The following is a 21470-nucleotide window of genomic DNA, read 5'->3' as shown; positions in this document are numbered from 1 at the left end:
TCCTGCCAGAATGCTGGCAGCTCCGGCAAGCTCCCTCAAGCTTGGTTATGAAATCACACCCACCAGCTTCCTTTGCTAAGTCTAAGTAGATCCTTCAACACTACAGTTAATGATTTTACATTTAAACAATGTCATCTTGCCTCTGTATAGTCTTCTAGCAATCAAGGAGTGTCTTTTCTGCAAAACAGTGTAAAAGGCTAAAGTGCAAGAGCAGCGGTACTTGCATTTCAAGAGCATAAAAATTCTGCGTGGTTGTTAGAGGAACTCACTGTATTAGCTATCATTGCTGGGTTTGATGTCAAATTAACAAGGAGTGTGGGTGTGAGAATTAAGAAAGTCAAAATGTTGCACAAATGTTTGCTCTGGGGAAGCTATATTTCCAGGGCTGCTAAGGTTAATTCCCCATATTTATATTCAACATATCACTTGATGATGACAGCTTCAGTGCTAGCCTTGTTGCTGTGCATTTTCTGTGAAAATGAAGCACAGTGCTTTTCTAACTACTTTACTGCAATACTGGAGATTTGAAAAATGAAAAAAAGAAAATGTTGGCTTTTATTCTCCCCACTATGCTTAGGTTTGTTTACACTTTGGCAGAAAAGCTGGTTGGTCTGGTTTGTCTAGGATGGAGTCATTCCTGTATTACCTTTCCCGGTGAAAGTTTTTCTTTTTTTCTTTTTTCCTCTCTTTTTTTTCTTTTCTTTCTTTTTTTTTTTTTTTTTTTTTTTTTATAGTATGTATGTCATGAACCACACATGAAAATAATCGAAATATGATTAAATTACCTCTACTTATAGAGATAAATTACATTTATAATATGTAATTAAATACCGAGTACAGGTCACTGTAGGAGACTACAGTGAAGTACTGTATGAAGATTTGAAGGATTTATGAAGAGTAGTTGGGTGGTTCAGGGTGAAGAGCTGCTCCAAAGAGCTAAAACTTGTGGTATCTGGCACCTGACAACCTGCAAAGAGTGTAGCCTTGTTCCTGCCAGCCCCCATGCTGGGCAGCACAGCAGGAGGCAGCCCCAGTGAGTTCGGACAGCAGGCCTGGTAACCGTGGATGAACAGAAGGCACGGGCTGTCCCTGCTGAAGAAAACCATCTTGGCCTTACTGGGAGTTTTCTATATCCTCTTGTCAGGATGGGAGGTCAGGAGATTTGGATAATTGGAGCTGGGAGAGGGCATGTCCTACTATCTTTGCTCTGTTAGAGCATGACATAAGAGTAAATGCCTTGGCTGCCACCAAAAAGAAACCTGGCAGGAAAACACCTGTGCTTTGGAGCAGGCACAGAGCTAGGGATCTCGGCGCCCAAGGGCTCAGGAGAAACTGCTAAGGGGAAGGGTGCAGCCTGCCCCTTGCCTAGGAGACACCAGGTGTCAAACCCAGAAAATCCTGTTTCTGCTTTGCCACTGGATGTGGCAAAACAAAGTTCGTCCTTGCTCTCAAACTTCCTTCTCCCCAAAAGAAAACCTACAGAGAAAGAGAAGTCAGAAGAGCAGTGATGTATTTTACCCATTACCTTAAGGATGATAAAGATCTAGGATCGAAGTGTAAAGTGGGTTGCAGCTCACGTATCTCCTTACAACAGAGCTCCTACCTCCAAGTTAAAAGATACCGTAATGCTTAAACATTTACATTTTCCTCTAATTAAACTGTGCCACTTGGCTTAGAGTATTTAGGTGTGTTCATTGGCACACTGGCTGCTTGCATCCTGTTTATTACCAGTAACCTGGCAGGATGCAACCTAACATCACAGAATCCTAAAAAGTGTGAAATAAAGCTGTGAAGGAACAATCTCTGTGTTGCTTTTCACATTCCTGGTGCCTACAACGAAGTGAAGAACTAACATACAGCAAAACTTCATGAAATTTTAAGGTTCATCCCCAAGAGCAATAAATTCCCGTATTGTATCACTGACTTGGTAACATAATGGCAAACATGACATCTCCACACAGGACCAATCTTTTGTATAGCGCTTGGTTGTGAATTTTTAGAAGAATGCTTGCCTTTCGTTTGAGCTTGACAGTTTATGGCATTTTAACTATGTTATTATCTATTTCCCCCTTTTTTAAGCCACCCTCTTTAGTTCCCAAAACACTACCACATACCAGGCCACGGGAAAAAAATCACATCTGTTGAAAACTAGGGAGCGGTAACAGTGTGTCTGTAGTCAGGAGTTACAGCCAAGGTGTTGACAGTCCCCACCCAGGTTCATATTACCTTGCAAGTAATAAGACGCAGCTTTTAGTTTACTCTCTGTAGTTTGAACCATTATAATATACAGAAGTGGAATGTTTAAAGGATTTTTATTTCTTTGGGGAAAGTCAGGACTTTCTTATTTTAAACAAAAGTTGTATTCTCTTGTAACTAAGTTCAGCATTAACCCTTTAAGGAAAAAACAGTAATTGTTATAATCCTCATAATAAAGCCTCTTGAATGGTAATTATCGGCTCCTCGGGGCAAGGATTGCATAGTAGTTTACTCAGTAGGTACACTGGTTTTGCTTGAGTTTTATATGTGCTATCAAAATATACATTCAGCTCACTTATAAGGAAAACTCAGCCTGAAGTGAAGAAATAAGGAGGAAACCTGGAGTGATGCCAGTGTATGCTGATGCCAACACTGAGCTGTTGACAAAAGAGCTCACTGTGCATGGAAGGCAACTGGTATACACGTTGCTTCAAATACTTTTCTCTTTAGTTTTCTGTTCCCCACCCATGTGTCCCTGTGTATTCCTGTTATCAGTAAAATGAGTCAGAAGATACTATGCTGTATTTTCCCTTCCATAGGATACAGGATCCCCTCCCCAACAGACAGTGCTAAAAGAACAGACTTGACGCCTTTGAATTCACCCAGTAAGCCTGTGCCTGAGTACACTAGCAGTGTCTTCTGATGATTTTCAGCAGTCAAGTACAATTAAAATATATATGCAAAAAGACAAGCTGGTGGGGAAGAATGGCTGACCCGGCTAAACAGAGAGGTTTGGGTGGAAATCAGGAAAAAAAAAAAAATAGAGGTTTTGACATTTGAAAGAAGGGGCAGGCAACTCATGAGGACTACAAAGATGCTGTGAGGTTATGCAGGACAAAGCCTAGCTAGAATTTAATTACTACAAAGGTGCTGTGAGGTTATGCAGGACAAAGTCTAGCTAGAATTTAATTTATCTACTCCAGTAAAAGGCAATGAAAAATGTTTCTATAAATGCATTCACACCAAAAGGTGGCCTAATGAGAATCACCATTCTTTACTGGATGCAGGGCAAAATATAGTGACAAAGTATGAGGAAAAGGCTGAGGTACTTAATGCCTTCTTTGCCTCAGTCTTTAACAGTAAGAGCAGTTTCTTCTGGGTAACCAGCCCCCTGAGCTGGAAGACAGAGATGGGGAGGAGAATGGAGCCCCATAATCCAAGGAGAATTTGTTAGCAACCTGCTCCACCACTTAGAAACACACAAGTCTATGAAGCAAGAAGGGATCCACACAACAGTACTGAGAGAGCTGGCAGAAGTGCTCACCGAGCCACTTTCCATCATTTATCAGCAGTCCCAATTGACTGGAGGTTGGAGAATGTGACACCTATCTACAAGAAGAGCCAGAAGGAGGATTGGGGGACTACAGACCTGTCAATCTGACCTTGGTGCCGTCTTGAGTGCCATCATGTGGCATGTACAGGACAACCAGATGATAGGGCCATGTCAGCATGGATTTATGAAAGGCTGGTTTCCTGCTTGACTAACCTGATCTCCTTCTATGACAAGATCATGCACTTAGTGGATGAGGGAAAGGCTCTCGATGTTTTTTAGTGGACCTTAGTAAAGCCTTTGACACTGTTTCACAGAGCATTCTTCAGGAGAAGCTGGCTGCTCATGGCTTGGATGGGTGTACACTTCACTGGGTAAAAAAACTGTCTGCATGACCAGACTACAGAAATGGAATAGCTGGATCTATCCCTTGGATCTAGGAGGACTGAGTAACTCCTGGCACTGCTCAAAGCACATATCTAGCTATGAATCCATTTTTGTCATGTAGGCAATTATACATTTCTAAACCAGCTGTGCTCCAGAACCAGGAATCAACACTGGTAGAACTGGGCTGAATAAGCATTTACTGGGGGACAAGGTTTTCACAGTTATAAAGTTTGTTGTGTAACTGTACAAACATGTAACTGATAGCTTTTCTGACTCACTAGAAAACTGCCATTACACAATAGCCTGAGTAAGACGCTTATTTTGTATGTGCATATAAGTAGGAGGATAGTCTATTTGTGGTACCAATTGAGAAACCCTGAAGACCTGTACTTCAGCACATGGTTAGAAGCAGAGCAGGCCTTCAGCAGATAAAAGGCTCTCCAGTCCTGCCAAAGACTGGGGAAAAGAAGGGAAAATCCCTTGAATCCTAGAGTGAAAGCTAGTGAAAGTGTGGCAATCTCACTGTTCTTAATGATTACCATATCCTTGATTTAGATCAACAGACAATTTTATTTTATGAACTTGCAGAGAGTGTTTCTCTACTGTCAACTTTTTGCAGGCCTGCTTATTTTTGGAGTCTGTATAGTGACAAGAATCACACCAAGAATAACATGTGGAAGGAAGTAATCTACAAAACAGCTTAGTGTTTGGATGGTTATGAAGTCATGCTTTCAACCTGGCAGTGAATTTCAAAGTAACTATTACAGGGGGAGCATTTCTGCCACACTTGGCAATGCTGGTCTCTGTTGTGCTTAAATCTTACCCGAATTACAGGGTGTAACACCTTGCTTCTAATTAAAGAAACAGTTACTCTTTATAGAACTGGTTGCTACAACCTATACACAAACCCATGATACCAAAACCAAGATATGTGCAAAATGTGTTGGTGGTGGCTCCAACAGAAACCTCAACAACAAAGAGCAAAAATCTTTTCTGGATTGAACACCAAATACACAACAGCAGGAATTCTGTGGAGAGAAAGACAGCCCTGCTAATTCCGTAGCTAATGCCTTCAATATCTGTGAATAAAATTGCTAGTGCAATGAGCAGAATTGCCGCAGTAAACATCGAACTTCATCTTTTGTACCTTTCCTGATGAACTGCTCACAACACTCAATAGGGTCTTAGAATAAGCAACAAATCTACTGTATGCTGAAAATTGGTTATAAATCTGGGGCTGTGATAACACGTTGTCGTGGTCATATCACAAATCAAGCTGTCCTTACTATGCTTCAATCAAAACATATTACAATTATAGTAGGTTCTTGTCCAATACAACAAACAAGTAAAAAACTCTGTAAGCAAACTCTTACACAAAGGACAGCAATGCTGTTTGTCCCTACTTCTGTCACAAACCACTTGTTTGATGAGTTTAAGGAGCTATCACCACCTGCAAGGATCCTTGCACATGATATTTCAACTTTGCTTAGAAATCTGAGCTCCAGATGTTTTTTCATGTGATACGTGTTCCAAGTGAACTATAATGGAAGATTATCCTTAAAAATTTCTTCCTTTTGTTGTGTGCAGTCTTACCACTGCAGAATGTAACTCATGGTTTGCTAGAGAAGCCCTGGGTTTAGTCTGTGGGGCTGGTTGTCTTTATCAGTGTTATTACGAAAAACGATCATCTGGTTATGGCTTGTAAAACATCTGATTTCTGTATTTAAGAAAGGAATACAAGAAATATCCACTTGATAGTGCTGCTGTCACAGTTACAGTAATGGATTAAAATAAATCTCTTATAAGTGACAAATGTACATACCTGCACACGCATAAACACACACATGCATGCTGCATATGGGGCTGTCAGGGTGGGTTCCCATCTTGCACACATTCCAGAGTGACTTGCACAACAGCAGCATTTGGTAAGATGGTTCTGTAGCCCTGTGTTCGCAGGTCCCAGGCTAGTGGAGAGGCTGTTTGAGTTCACTAAGCTAAGGCTGATGCCATCCTTAGCTCCCTGATCTCATGCTCCTCACGTAGTTCCTTTCTCCTCTACCCCAACTGCAAGGTCTGATGCAGGTTGTCCTTGTTAGGAGAGGAGTAAACGTGGGCTGTTTGTACATTGCTCACACAGGAAGAGGAGATGCTGAAGGAAAGCTGGAGGCAGCTAGGCTTTTTATTTTGGCACTGTGATCAAGACAGGATATTCTTCAGTCAAAGGATAGTCCTGAATTACCCTATCCAAGGCCATTCACATGGGCAAAACCACATGCTTTTAGGCAGAAGTTCATTTGCTGTCTCATTAAGCTAAGTCCTATTTCCTCTCACCAGACGTGGCTAAATCTTAATGAAGTATTACAAAACTCAAGAGCTGCGCCTGGCTTGTGGCACAGGTGAGGCTGGCACTTGTTTTTTAATGGGAGCTTAAAAATCCTAGCCCTGCATATGCTAGAAGAAGCCCAGACTCTGCCTGGCCCAAGCACCCTCAGGTATGGCTGTTCCTGAGCTTTGGGCTAGAGGCTGGGCAAGCTCCTGAGCTCCACAAAAACGTGAGGCACAGGCTTTCCTCCTGCACACCCTGGACCTTGTATGCTGCTGCATGCATGAGCCCAGGCTGTAGTACAGAGCTTCAGCCATGGGGATGGAGCAAGGTAAAGGCTGCCTTCATCCTGCCTGCTGCTCCTCCTCCTCAGTTTGGATGTGCAACTCTGCTGATAAGAGTGGGGCAGGTGGGTATTGGTAGGGCTGGAGGGTCGGGACAGCCAAGCCACAGCTGTAGAGGTACCCACTGCTACCCCAGCTATCCCTAAGGGGCTTGGGGGCTGCTTGTCACCAGCAAGAGCCTGGGGAGATGATGGGTGGTGAGCTGCGTGCACAAAGCTCTCAACGTTGCTCCAAATTGTTTACATGCCCTGCTGAGAAGCATCTCACTAGTTTTTAATGAATAAATTGGCCTTTCTTTAATGGTGTTGAAAATCATGCCAATTACAGAAAATGTAAAATCCCATTTAGATTCCAAGTATCACTATCTGGTTACTACAGCTCTCTCCCTTGAGCACCTTGCTAAGCACGCAAAAGTTTCGAAGAAGACACTGCTAATATCTTTGTAGAGGTTCCCATACGTTTGTAAGAGAACTGTAACCTGTCTCTCGGCAATGTTTCTACAGACCTCAGTTTACCCCCAGTGTCAAAAAATAATACTGCATGAAGAAGTGGCTTCTCCTTGTTGCTGCTCTTTTCTCAGTTTGGTTTACCTGTGCTAGTCCAGTGGGAGGGAGTAAGGAAAAGATAAAAACCCAACAGCCCATCTTGTTTCATTAGAGCACAAGCAGAAGATACTGTGATCAAGCAAAATCCAAATATTTTTCTCTAAATAGCAACAGCTCTTCATGACTTATTTTCAAGTTAGGAAATACTTTCACTGCTTTAACAGAATGTGTCAGTTCTGTTGTGTACAGTCTGCTGCACCACTGATTTTAGTTTAGAAACTAAGATAAAAAAATACAGCCCTGGAAAACTACCCAGAATGGTTTAAAGTACCCAAAACATTGTCTTCCTCACCCCCCCCACCCCCTACCTCCTCCCACTACAGTGTAGCAGTTGGGCTAATGAAAGATGTATCTTTAGACCAACCTGTCTTGATATTAAAGACTCTCTTAAACAGTCTTAACATTGTAAATGTAATTTTGAAAGAATTTTCACCATCTCACATGCACATATAAAAGGATTAGAACTGTTTTAACTGCCTAATGAGAAATACCCATGAGTTCACAGCAAATTTACAAATATGTGTCATCTAGTGAGTGAAGTGCTGTAAGTTCCTCCTTTCAAAAAATTTTACTAAAGACAGTATGTAAATAAAAATAGAAAAAAAAACCTCAAAGCAAAGTGAGATATCTGAGCTGAATTTCAGAGCTTCTGTAAGCATAATTTTCAGTGGTGGGAGTAGTATTTTCTTGGTCACCCCTAGCTTGTTTTTGAGTGATAGAAAATAGAAATGTTCAGCATATTTATTATTTCCTCTGACATGAAAACTGCGATAACTAACTGGAGGTATTATATTCTTTGTGGGGTAGAATTTCATGTACCTCTTAGATTCAGCGAAGGTAGAGACAAAAAAAATGTGTTAAGGTAAACTGAAATAAATTCCACAAGTGGCAGTGGTACACAGGTTTATTCCTTAAATGACATATAGGAGAAATATGCAAGAAAAATATTATTGGATTTCTTCCAAAGGAAGGAGATTTATTAGCACTTGATCAGGCAGAAAAAACAATATAAAGAATGGGTAGCAAATTTTTCTCCCTCCTTCCTGTTCTTCACCATCTGGGACTGGGTTCTCAATACTATGTTCTTTAAGTGGTTGTAAACCTTTATCCACATACATGCAATGCAACTATTCTGGTTATTCTAGCTGACCCAATTTTTGAACATGCTTGGCAAATTTCTTGCATTTTATGGTTCCTGGAAAATGTACCAGATGTCAGTGGTATCACTTTACAAATCCATGAGTTGCTGCAGGCAAGAACTCATTATCTTCTGTTTGGTTTTGCAACAGTGTTGATGAGAAATTGGACTAGGCAGCAAAAATTATTTGATATAAAATTGAAAAGAGAAGAAGAAAGTCACGGGAGTGACCACATCAGAAAATAAACACTCAAATCAGTGTGTTAAGTTGTAATGATTCAAGAATAACTGACAGCAAAACTGGTGTGATTTGAAAGTAGATCCCCAAGGCCCCTTGCTGTGTATATTGTGAGATGGACTGTGTGGGATATTGTCTTGGACAAGAAACACCCAGTGTTTAGGGAGGTTTCAGTAAACAGGACATTATAGTTAGAGGCAGCAGTGATAAAATGGACCCTCTGGAGCTGGATGCCTGTTTCCAGTTAAGTGCAATTCTGAGGGAAAGGAAGCAGCCTCCCACAGCATGTGTTCAGCAGCATCATTTCCCATCAACGAAATGGTGCCTTCTGTACCACAGTATCCCCTTCTAGCAGGTACAAAGGGTTCAAGGGAGGCTCCACACCCACTAGGTATAAACTGAGTAGGTGGACTTAAGTGTCTGGCTGAAACAGATTTGAAATGTTTGGTTTTAGGATCCTAACCTGCTTAGCTATTGGTGATAGTGATTGCTCTTTCCTGTTTATAAGCCAAAAAGGAAAAGATTTAAACACATTTTAGAATACATTTAGAAACGTATTCTGCAAAACTTTGCTGAACTTTTTAACAAGTTCTATTTAAAATAAAGTCACTCACTTTTCCAATACAATTCCAAAAGTTTTTTCACCTTTACAAATTCACATGTTTGTTTAGAGGGCTAATTGGTAGCTTGAAGTCCAGCATGGTGTTCAGATTTGGTTTCTAATGGTCCTTTCCAAGAAGCCAAATCACAACAGCCAAACCTAGTTATTTTAATGCTCTCTAGTGTTGACTTGGATTATAGCATGTTATTTGTTCAGCTTCTCCATCTGTATTAGGTGTCACTAAACCATTTCTATAGCACTTGCAAAATGCCCTGAAAAAGAACTTCGGTGGGTCACTAATTCTAGCCACATGAGAGGGCTGATTCACATTTTAATTTGCTCAGTATCTTGAAAGATCAAATTGTGATAAGATCAAAAACCATGAAAATGATCAATTAAAAAAAAAAAAAAAAAGTCCTTATCTAGGAATTTACTTAAATATTGCACCCAGCACACTGGGCCTTTCTGTTTGCCCCGCCCCCCCCCCCCCCAGCTCTTGCAGAGATCCAGTGTGAAGACACAGCTGGTGATCTACTAGCTGGCTGGTACTCTCTTTAAATTTCTGGATCCCATCTCAAGCGGGGAGAGAGATCCAGTGGCCTGATCCGGTTTGCCTCATGCAAAACCCTGTGAACACACTTTGCAGCCGTATTCACATTTCTGGCTAGGATTCGATAAATAGGGAAACAGAGCTAACAGCTAGCAAACCATACTCTCTCTGCAGTCAAGCTGCAGGGAGTGGGTTGTAAGGCGCATGCATGCTTGGCATTAAATGATAAATGCTTCTAGTGTGAACACACCAACCCCTGCAAAATCCTTGCCATGCTAACTTAAGCAAATCTTCCCCTGTGAAATAAGTTATACCAATGACAGCCACTATTTGAACAATGGAAGCCATGCTGATTACAAATCTTGCACCTGCCAATATTGAGACATCATGAAGCTGGCATATCCGGAACATTAGCAAGCTTTCTTATGCATGTTTTGTGCTTGGCACTAACACTCCTCATCTCCAAATGTTATCTGGTATAATCTCATTAGTGTATGGGTGAAGCAGCATGTAACATCAGTGGGTTTAATTTCTTTTGGTCAGATTTCACTCCCTCCACTTCCCCTAAAACAAGCTGTTCATTTTCTTTCCAAGCTAGTAGTGCAAGGGTGCATCAAGCATACAGAGATGGGTAGCTCTTCCTGTTAGCTTAAGCATGTCAGTCTAAATTGTGGTACTTTTCTGGTTTAGTTTCCTCAAAAGGCTACCACACTGTGCTTTGCTGCATGGCCATGCTCAACAGTTATCTTATAACCTGTCCTGAAAATGCTGTTTGTGCTTGAGGTTGGCTCCATAAACTGCTGCTGCTTGAGCAGGTCCTGCCTGTATTTGCCATCAAATACACCAGCAAAAGCAGACAGTGAGAATTGTAGCCTGTTCCAACTACCTCACGCATAAATGCTTAGTTCACTAAGAGTAGGATGCCTATGCATGTATCACTGAATGGTTTGGGTTGGAAGAGACCTTTAAAAGGCACCTAGTCCAACCACTGAAAGTAATGAAAGGCCACAATAAAGTCTCCCCAGAGGCTTCAGGGGGTTGGAACTAGAGGATCTTTAAGGTCCCTTCCAACCCAAACCATTCTGTCATTCTGTGATTCTAACTCTCTCATCGGAGAGGTGCTCCAGCTCTCTGATCATCTTTGTAACCCTCCTCTGGACTCACACAAGCAGGTCCACATCCCTCTTCTATCAGGAGCTTCTATTAGTACTGGATGCAGTACTGCAGGTGGGGGTCTCATGAGATCAGAGAACAGGGGGAGAATCACCTTCCTTGATCTGCTGGACACACTCCTTTTGATGCAGCCCAGCATATGGCTGGCTTTTCAGGCTATGGGTATACATTTCTCGGCTTATGTCCAGTTTTTCATCCAACAGTACCCCTAAGTACTTCTCCACAGGATTGCTCTCAATCCCTTTATCCCCCAGGCTGTATACACACTGGCGGCTGCTTGGATCCAGGTGCATTTGACCTTGTTGAAGTTCATGAAGTTTGTGTGGGCCCACTGCTCAAGCCTGTCAAATGTTGCATTTTCAAGAATGCTTAAGCAACATGAAAATACTTTCCAAAGGCAACTTTGGAGAAACTAGCATTTTATCTAGTTACCAAGAAGTAACTACCAAGGAGAGGATCTGGTTCGAGACCATCTTAAGAACCTGAATGTGCACAATTCCACGGGACCTGATGAAATCCATCCGTGGGTCCTGAAGGAGCTGGTGACTGAGGCTGCTAAGCTGAGCCGGCAGTGTGCGCTCGCAGCCCAGAAAGCCAACCGTATCCTGGGCTGCATCAAAAGGAGTGTGACCAGCAGGTTGAAGGAGGTGATCCTGCCCCTCTACTCTGCTCTCATGAGACCTCACCTGGAGTATTGTGTGCAGTTCTGGTGTCCTCAGCATAAAAAGAACATGGAACTGTTGGAACAAGTCCAGAGAAGGGCCACGAGGATGATCAGGGGACTGGAGCACCTCCCGTATGAAGACAGGCTGAGAAAGTTGGGGCTGTTCAGCCTGGAGAAGAGAAGGCTGCATGGAGACCTCATAGCAGCCTTCCAGTATCTGAAGGGGGCCTATAGGGATGCTGGAGAGGGACTCTTCATTACGGGCTGTAGTGATAGCACAAGGGGTAATGGGTTCAAACTTAAACAGGGGAAGTTTAGATTGGACATAAGGAAGAAATTCTTTATTGTGAGGGTGGTGAGGCACTGGAATGGGTTGCCCAGGGAGGCTGTGAGTGCTCCATCCCTGGTGGTGTTCAGGGCCAGGTTGGACAGAGCCGTGGGGGACATGGTTTAGTGTGAGGTGTCCCTGTCCATGGCAGGGGGGTTGGAACTAGATGATCTTAAGGTCCTTTCCAACCCTAACTGTTCTATGATTCTATGATTCTAAGTCAAGAAGCCTACTTATGTACGCTTTTTAATTAAGGTTTCTGTGCTGGAATTGCGTTTCCTGTTTTTCCTTTTTTCTCATTTTTGTGCAAGCCAGAACCATCAGCAAACTCAGCTTCAGCAGTGTGTAAGAGCTGGGGTACTGGCTCTACAACCATGGATAAAATCTTTCTTAGTCACTCTTATTCTTTTTTGACGCTGTTGGCCATAAGAATAAACAGTTATGTTCACCCCTTTCAGTTTTTCACCCTGCAAGGTAGGAAGAAGTTGCTCACTTGCAAATGTTCTTGAGCACACAGAGGTTACAAGGAAAACTACTCAACCACAAAGCAAAATGAAGTAAATAATCACTGATTGCTGAGCTGTTTCCCACATACTCTCTCCCAGCATGTAGTACTGCTCCTTGCAAAGCAGACTATAATGTCTTTTTTTGCTACCTAAAAATAAACCATTATTGTGAACCAAAATACCATGACATTGAAACAAATCCCAACTATCTAAGAGGTCTAAAAAGCAGTCTTCCAGCCTGTAACTACAGGAGGCAGAGGGGTAATTTTTTTCTGCCAGCAAGAAGCAGATCTTAAAATTCTTAAGATTTTACTGAAAGCATGAAACTTGCCCTAATATATTAAATGAGAATGTAACTGAATATGTCTTATTTGTGGGCATTAAGCCTTACAAACTACATATACATATATTTTTAGCACTCATGTACTTAGGAAGTGGCATACCTGAGAACAAATATCTAGAGAGAATCTGGTAATGCAATACTTAATTATGTTTAAGTCCATTAAGGAACAGACATAATCTGATAAGAGGTCATGGTTAGAAAGAAGTTTCTAACTGTCACACTGTATGCAGAAAGTTTACATTTCTTATCACTTGTGCTGGACTGAAGAGAGCTTTTTATCCATTGCTGCACTTCTTGAAAGATTCCTACGGCAAATCTTGCATTAAACAAATTTCCTCTTAATCTAATTTCCATTTTCATGTATAGGTCTATTACCTACATGCTCATTTCTAAGACAGAATTCCTGTTATTTGGCTTTAGCATCCCTTGTAGTAAAAGAATGCTACACAGAGTGAAGTTAGCTACTGGGCTCTATACCAGATATTTTAGTAGATGTGGACACTATGTAAAATACAAAAAATTTCCAGACTTGGCAGGGACAAAGGATAATTCTGAGTCCTAAACATGTGCATGATGATTAATCACGTGCACCTAAGCACAGGTTTGCAAACTGCATAACAGGATGATGAATACAGCTTTTTCAGCATATTTTCTGAAGACCCATTCAAAATTAATTTCTTGTGAAATAAAATATATTTTTTTTTTTGTTAAATTAACTGTGAAAAATACCACATTTGTGGCCAAGATGCCCAGCATACACCAAAGGAAAAGCTAGTTCTAGCTGCTGAAAATTATCTTCCCTGACACATTGCACCAACTAATTGTTGGTTTTCAGTTGCCCACATTCCTAAACTGCACAGACTCTTTCACAGTGGAATACATAAAAATGGGAAAAAAAAAGTTTCAGTGTCCAAAATACGAAATAATGCTACGATTATTCCCGAAACATTAATAAATAGGGGAAGAAAACCCCATTGCCTGGAAAGATATTTTCACTTTCTTCAGGAAGTACTGGATAGATGGAGAGGTTCCATAAATAAGAATTTAATCAACCTGATACAGTTAAAAATCCTAAATTGGGATTTCATAAAATACCTGAAAGAAACTGACTAACAATGCAAAGGATTTGTCTGAAAAAAAAAGGTTTATTTGAAAAACACTCAACAACTATTATTAAGGAATTATGTCTATGTTAACTTATTTACATATGCAATATATGTACATACACAGTTATAATATGAATTGTGCATTACTATAATAAAACCACAGAACTATGTATTGTACAAAAACTTTTAATATATAATGCAGTCGTCTTTTTTTTTTTTTTGTCTGAAATTGCCTAAAAATTAAGCATATGTAAGACATGTTTTCTCAATGAATTGCTAATAATTTCCTGTAGGCACTGTTGTTCACATTAGTAGAGCACGTACCCCTTCTACTAGTGGTAGACACTGACTGACCACTGCTGTTACTACTGTTAGGATCTAGTGTCTCTTTACAATTGAAGAGACTGAACAGTTGTCTCTGATACTGAGAAGAAGCATAGTAGTAAATGAAGGGGTCAATGCAACAGCTAATGCTGCTGATACAAACACATAGTAGATAGGCAAAGTAGAGATATTCCAAGCTGTTGTCATAAGAAAAATGGATATAATGAATTAATAGGAGAATATTTGTTGGTCCAAAGCAAATAACAAAAACAGAAAAAACAGCCACACATAAGAGCAAGGCACGTGTCTTCTTGTTTTGTTTTGTAACAAGAGTAGAGGAACTAAGACATCGAATGATACACACATAACAGACAGTAGAGATTATAAATGGCACTACAAAAAACACAGAAGAGAAGATGGAGAAGAAGTGGAGGTAATAGCCATGAAGCTCAGATTCTCTTAGCACATCGTGGCAAGTAGTTATATTTAGCTTGGGTATTTCCATTGTTTGCTCTCTAATGAGAAAAGGTATAACCCCACTTATTGCTACAAGCCATATGATGAGACAAATCAGTGAGGCACGTGTTAACGTACGCCACCCAAGAGACTGCATGGGATACACCACTGCTAAGAAGCGATCAAAGCTTATGCTTGTCATAAGCATTATTGAACAGTACATATTACAGTAGAAGGCAGCAGTGATGAAACGGCACATTTCGGGTCCAAAAGCCCAGTCATTTCCAGAAAAGTGATAAGCAATCTTAAAAGGAAGCACGCTTACAAACAGGACATCTGCAAGCGCCAAATTCAGCATGTATATCACAGCTGGCTTTTCAATTTTCATTTTTTTCAGAAACACGAGTATTGCTGTAATGTTCAGGGGGAGGCTCAGCACAAGCACTATGGTGTAAACTGAAGGAACAAAACGCGTCAGCCACGGACTAGTGAGGTATCTTGCTGTTTGCATTGACACTATGCGCTGGTCATGTACGAATGATCTAGTATGGTTGGTGGTTCCTGATCCAGATTCCAAGTCATTTTCAATATCACCTTCAGTAGGTATGCGGTCATCCTGGTGACTTACAATGGAGATCATAAAACTTCTGATCTGTAGTGTGCTGCTGTTATACAGGGAGGCTGAAAAATAAGAAATTATTAAGATTAATAAGCAAATATTTACATCCTATGGGAAAGAAAAAACATCTTTCAAAAAGAAAAGCTAAGATATATTAGCAACACAAAACAATGAGGTTAATTCCTGATTTGAAGTGCAGACTGCCCGCAGATGTTAGTCCTTTTTATTTTAACTTCTGTCACAAGTTTAGGTAAGATGCCCTCCTTTGCCTCCTGGCTCTTGCCCTGGAAGCTTTTATGGGAGGAACTCTTACCTAGCAAGTACTGAATATTTCTGTGGGCTCTGGAGACATCTTACTCAACACGACAGCCCATAAAGACAGGTGGCAGACATCTTCGTGCAGTTTTCAAGGCAGATGTGGTTCAAGCTTTTGCTTGTACAAAGACTGCATTGAAACGCTTCCCCAGTTCTACTTAACCCACCCCACAGCACATACGCACGCGTGCCGTCTGAGCACTTTTGACAAAACTGCCACTAGTGTTCCCTCTACAGCACTGTCTTTGCATAACAGTCGTTGGCTGAGTCTGAGAAAAGAAAGGTGCCAGGGTGTCTCTGCTTTCTGAATGTAGCTGTAACGGGTCAGGAATTTGGCATTACAAAGTGTTGAAAGTGTGGTATGGGTTTATTTCTGGGGAAAAAAAAAAAAAAAAAGACAAAAATACCCAACCAACCAACACCAAAAAAACAATACCAAAACCCCCCAATCAATCAAAAGACCTACTTTGGACATTATTTCAGAAAAGTTGTTTGGATGGAGTCTTATTTTGGACTAGAGTTGTTTTTCACATCAGCTTAATCTAGTTAGGCGAAGAATAATTCAAACATATTATGGGCAGACAGAAGTGAGAGAGTTACTGCTATTTAATCACTTGTGCATAGCTGTGCAACTGATCCTTTGTTGAATCCTAGACAACTAAAACAAAAATGAAGGCGTGTTAGTTTAAATCAGTGAGCTGAAAGTACATTGGCATGACTCACCTAACACCCTCGTTACAAGCAATTGTTTTTTCTGCAGTAATTCAAACACTGTTTTTAATGCAGATGAGAACAAATGCATCTGAAAGAGGCAGAGGGCAAAGAGAGGAGTGGCTGCAGTTTTAGGCAGGTAGTTACCTCCATCCGTGTGAAGGCTGTGTGGGAAGGGCCCAGCCCAGCTTGAGTTTTTGTGAAATTCAAACTTGAATGTGGGGTGATGAGAGGTAGGGAAATTTGGGGGCTTTTTACAGCTCCTGTGCTGTATAGGTATCATGTGTCACAGCAGCATTCAGGGGGCAGAGGGGACAAAAGAGGGGAAGTGTCTGAGATAATGGTTTTTGTATGCAAAGTGACTATACTGCAACCACTGCAGGCCAGAAAAAGGATGTTGGATGAGAATTTCAGCCCAGATGCCTGTTGCATAGACTGCAGTAGGAACAAGGTAGTACTCTTCCTGAAATACAAATGCACAGAAGTATGGTGAGATTCAGTATTTGCACAGAAGGGCACTAACGAATTTATACAAGGGGCTATTCTGCTGTTTAAAAAAGAACACTAGTAAAACGTAGAACTATAGATCCTTAATCTTTAATCTTACTTCAAAAATTTAGTCTAAGCAGGCAGATGGCTCAGGGAATCAGTTAGGCAGTTCAGGTTCAGCACAAGTTCTATTTTACTGCCAAGATTATCTGTGCGTGATGTGGTAACAGAGGTGCTTCCAGCACACACCTCTCATATCCCCGTGTTGCTGAACTTCGAACCAATCAGCGTCACTGAGCCTTCATGATTGAGGTTAAGAAACTTTATGTGAAAGTCCTTGGTGGTAACCTGACCCACTTCTCGTCAGTGACTCCTAACTTAGAACAGTATGACAATATGCTAAAGGAAAAAAATGATTGGGCTAGTTCCCTTTTATTGACTACTGACCTCTGTCTTAACTATTGCTTATAATTACTTGAACATTGATAATAATTTTAACTATATCCTGAATTCTCAGAGCTACCTTATTTACAATTGTTTTAGATTAAAGGATTTAGAGTCTGCATTACTCAATATCAAACTTTTCTGTAAGTAAAACCCTATTACAACAGTTCAGGAAAAAAAGATATCTTAAATAATTGTAGTTTAGTAAAAATCATCTGCTTTAACTTAGTGAAAACTATGTGCTATTTATAGAAGCAGACTTCCTAAGTTCAGAGTTGAACTCAACCTTGATGCTGTTAACAGCAGCTCCATGCTGTGTCCCTTGCTCACTCCATGTATCTACCTTAAACTTCGATGACATGAAATACCACTTGGAAGCCATCTCTATGGAAAAACACAAGACCTCAAACTTGCTATTTTTTTGCCACTTCATACTACAGAGAGTGGGAATTTAAACTTGCTTGATGAAATTCAATTTCATTTTAAAAGACTTGATAGTCAGAGATCAGTTCTTTTCCTTTGCAAAGCTGCCTGAATGTATGACACAGCATCTGCGTATTAGAAAAAATACCAGTGCAATTCATGCTTTTTGAAATGGAAAGGAAGATGGTTACTGCCCTGAGGTTCTGAATTCCTTTTGTGTTAGTGTTTATGTGAAAAAGCTGATGATCAGAGATTCATACACAGAAAGGAAGAGAGCGAAATGATATCATATTACTTATAAAGATACTAGTGAATCTTGACAGTAAACGTTAAGGTCAGTAATGGGAAACAAGCATTACCTGTAAGCTGGGATAGTACAAAGCAGCCAATACAGTAGCTCTATAGGAAAGATTTTAAAACTACTCTAACATAGCCACAACTACACCAGAATCTGTCAGATGTTCTCTTCTAGCTGTTTTAAAGCTGTAGATACCATTTGTCTACAACATACTTCACTACAGCTTAAGTAATTTTTAATAAAACAAATCATCTGTTAGAAAATCAGAGGCTAAGCTTCTTTAATGACCATAAATATTCAAACAGGCAACCTGTTTTTGCTAGGCTGTCATCCAGTCCTTTTGGAAGAGGTAAAACCTGGTAGATTACAATTTTTATGAGTAACAATACTGTCATGGCTGATATGACAGAGTAAACAGCTCTGTCTCCTTTTAAACTATACAGAGGTACAAATGAATAGGACAAAGAAATGAAAGAACGAGAGGAAGAGAGAAAGACAGGAAGAAAGAGAGAAATGAAAAAAGAAAGAGATAAAGCATCAAGGTTTTATCCTCATGGTGTGCAGTCAGGACACTGAACAATACACATGGAGTCTTTTCTTTGCTTCCAGTAGGGACTCCGAAAGGCAGAAATTACATAGAATGATACTCAGATTGCCTGAACTTTTCTTTTACTGCCTGCAGTCTTTGCACTGATTCTCCATCAAAGATACAGAGAAAAGATGTAGAAAGCTCAGTAAGTCTGGATTGTTTAACAGTCTATACTGTGCTGTTTTCCGTTGAGTATTACGTATTGTTTATCTCACGATCAGCATATGCATATTCTGCTTACCCTGAGAGACATTGCCTTTTTTTTCTTCTTTTACACAGACCTATGTCATAAATTTCTGTCTATTTTCACGTGCAAGGTGCTACTGCACATACTGTTCTGGGAAAGGAGAAGTAGAGAACAAAAAATATAATGGGTTCAACCAACCATAAAAAGCATTCTTGAGCTCCAGAAGAAAATGTTGAAGTATTTCTGTAGAGTCACAAATCTGGACAGGATGTTTACACACCAGCAGTGTTCATGTCCCAAGGGATATCTTTGTGACGTGGAAAACTAGAAAGTAGGCTCCTACTCAAACCAATTAAACGTGTGCTGCTGGACAACTATTAATATAATTTCTGGGTATTACTGCTGACCCCTGCAACCATATCGCTGGCTTGTAACAAAAAGTTGGTTTCTCTTATCTCTCCTATGTATAATCTGCAGTGCTCAGTGTTTGGAATCTGAATTACTCATTGGCCCATATCAGGTACTCGCAAGCAGAATGTGAATTGCATGCCAGGCATATTTATAAACAAAGCAAATCACAACTTTGTAGGGCAGTTAACAATTATTTGCTCTTATAAAAATATACACTGGATGTCTTAAAAAAAATAGATCTTCTTTAGCCCACACCTCTGTTCATACAGAATTTGTTACTGTATTACACGAGGAATGTAACAATTTGAACATATTTTCCTAAATGTTGTTTTCTTGCAACCCTAGAGGGATCCATGGTCTCATCAGTTAGAGCACTGTTGTTGCCATTAGTTCTATTTCTAACGGAGCACCAACGAAGGTCACCTGCCTGCGGTGGATACTCCGAACTACTTTTTGCTGGCGGATCTTACAAACTTTGTGTCACCTACAAATTCAGCCGGCAGTGCATCTCCTGAAGTTGTGAACGAAAGGCAACGCCATTGTTTTGAGGAAGTCCACCAGTACATCCCGCCAGGCTGGACACTTCTTTCCATCTTAACTTGCTATTGCCTGGCCACCTCCTTAGCCATGGGACAACTGTAAACCGTTCTTCGCCATCAGTACCCTTACCCGTGGCACTGCGCTCTTCACAGAGCTATGTATTTTGGATCTGTGACATGTCCTTTATTCAAAGTGCAGCTCTCAAAAAGCATCCGCCTCGCTGCGCTTTACTCAGGGCAACTTCACATTTCCGCCCGTTCCCCGCCGCTGCTGTGAGAACCAAGCTGGCGCAGCGCCCCGCAGCGCAGCAGCACGACCGCTCCTAAGTCCCAACCGATCCCCCGAAGCGGGAGACCCTGACCAGCCCAGCGATGCCCTGCGGTTCGCGTATTTACCGCCGCCGACCCGCGCGGACCCGGCCCCGCTGCCAAGGCAAACGCCCACCGCCCGGGCTCCTCGCTCTGCTCCCGCTTCCCGGGGGCCCCCACCTGGGACAGGAGGGCTCAGGCCCGCAGCGTGGGGCCGCGGCGGCCTGACTCGGTCCTCCCCGGCCCTCCCGTGCCCTCCGCTGCGTTCCGCGGAAGCTCCCTGAGCGGGACGGCGACTCACCGCGGCTGGCGGCGGCGGCGGGCGGCCGGCACAGGGCGGCCAGCGCGCAGAGCAGCGCGGGCAGCGCCCGCGGCCCCATGGCCGCCGGGTTCGGGGGGGCCGGCCTGCGAGGGTCTCCCTCCGTCTGTCTGTCCCGCGCAGGGCAAGCGAGCGCAGCCGACGAGCGGCGGGCAGCGACCGTCGGGAGGCTGGGGCTGCAGCAGAGCCGCCCCGCGGCGGCCGGGCCTCCCTCCGGCGGCAGGGGAGGGGGAGCGCCTTCCTGCCGCGCCGCGCCGCGCCGGCAGAGGGAGCGCTCCGCGCCGCACCCGCGCCGCTCGTCGCGGAGCGGGGGGAGAGCCGGGCCCCGGGACAGCCGGACGGGAGGGCAGAGCGCACCGCCCGCTGCGCCGTTGGAGAAACGGGCGGGGGCCGTGCGGCCTGCCTGGGTGAGGGGGCAGGAGGAGCGGAGCAGGGGCTGTTCTTGAGGAGCTGCTCTAAGGCAAGTTTGCCAGGCTCTGTTTGTGCAGTCCCACAGGGTTTCAGTTACAGGGCCAGCTGAAGTATCGTCGTTACTCTTGATTGAAAGATCACGTTCAGAAAGCCTCAGTAATACACAGACCTGCTGCTTGCAGTGGATGGGTGCATGCTCTAGAAATACAGGACAACCTAAAACCCGTGCGTGACCTAGGTTTTGCAGTCCTCACATCTGTGCTGGCAGCATCGCTGCAGAGGTGGTGCCACTCCTGAGCTCCAGCGGCACATGCCTTGGACAGGCGCTTTGTTCTGTCCTTCGGAGCTGCTCATGAACCCAGAGCTGTTTGAAATGGATCCTGTATGAAAGCTAGAGTGGAATACATTGCCGATTTGCGGCTAGTATTCTGGCTCTTTTCTTTGAAAATACTTATTCCAGGATATGGTGCCCCATCCTCAACCGTATAGTGCTCTGTTTACAGCAATAAAGAAAAAAGAGAAGAAGTTGGTCCCATTTATGGAATGCCTTTATTGCTGAAGAAGCACTGACTTTTGCTGTTAACAAAGTAAAACCAATGGAAAATAAATACTCTTGATCGCAAGTACCAGTTCCAAGTAAGTTATGATGTTCCACAATCCTATCGCTTGCTATGTTGTAGCACTGTTAGAGCTGGCTCCAATTTGTGTAGAGCAAAGGCAAGTAATAAATGCAAGTTCAACAGCTGGTCAGCCTTTTTACATCTCTGTCATTCCAAACACTAGGGAACCCCCAC

The 21470-nt window shown here is 42.3% G+C and overlaps 1 protein-coding gene and 1 long non-coding RNA gene across 7 annotated transcripts in view; one reads left to right on the top strand and one right to left on the bottom strand.

The window, feature by feature from the left end:
* The window catches only part of LOC136005112 (uncharacterized), a 32615-nt gene extending 12071 nt beyond the window's left edge, over positions 1-20544 (top strand). The window contains exon 4 of the long non-coding RNA XR_010608683.1: positions 19444-20544. This is a non-coding gene — a long non-coding RNA (uncharacterized LOC136005112). The remainder of the gene's footprint in view (positions 1-19443) is intronic.
* Positions 13871-20397, bottom strand: F2R (coagulation factor II thrombin receptor). 6 transcript variants are annotated; one of them, XM_065662266.1, is made up of 2 exons: positions 16405-17316; positions 13871-15293 (listed from the first exon to the last, which is right to left on the bottom strand). In XM_065662266.1, exons 1-2 carry the CDS (start codon positions 16538-16540, stop codon positions 14098-14100), a joined length of 1332 nt encoding a protein of 443 aa, XP_065518338.1. In that variant the 5' UTR covers positions 16541-17316; the 3' UTR covers positions 13871-14097. The 6 variants fall into 6 exon arrangements, with proteins under 6 accessions (XP_065518338.1, XP_065518339.1, XP_065518341.1 ...); XM_065662267.1 differs by lacking the exon at positions 16405-17316 and adding an exon at positions 20248-20397 and having other exon boundaries at positions 13872-15293; XM_065662269.1 differs by lacking the exon at positions 16405-17316 and adding an exon at positions 20127-20209 and having other exon boundaries at positions 13872-15293.
* Positions 20545-21470: the final 926 nt, after the last annotated feature.

The sequence above is a fragment of the Lathamus discolor genome, chromosome Z (assembly GCF_037157495.1).
Source record: "Lathamus discolor isolate bLatDis1 chromosome Z, bLatDis1.hap1, whole genome shotgun sequence".
NCBI classification, from domain to species: Eukaryota; Metazoa; Chordata; class Aves; order Psittaciformes; family Psittacidae; genus Lathamus; species Lathamus discolor.
The sequence above is the reverse complement of the archived record's forward strand: the minus strand, read 5'-3'. Positions and strand labels throughout refer to the sequence as shown.

Excerpts from the sequence above, each read along its gene's own strand:
- F2R (XM_065662266.1), bottom strand. The coding sequence starts at position 16,540 with ATGATACCTATACAGCACAGGAGCTGTAAAAAGCCCCCAAATTTCCCT. Across the intron at positions 15,294-16,404 it reads CAGCCTTCACACGGATGGAG|CCTCCCTGTATAACAGCAGC; the intron begins GTAACTACCTGC and ends CTTATTTTTCAG.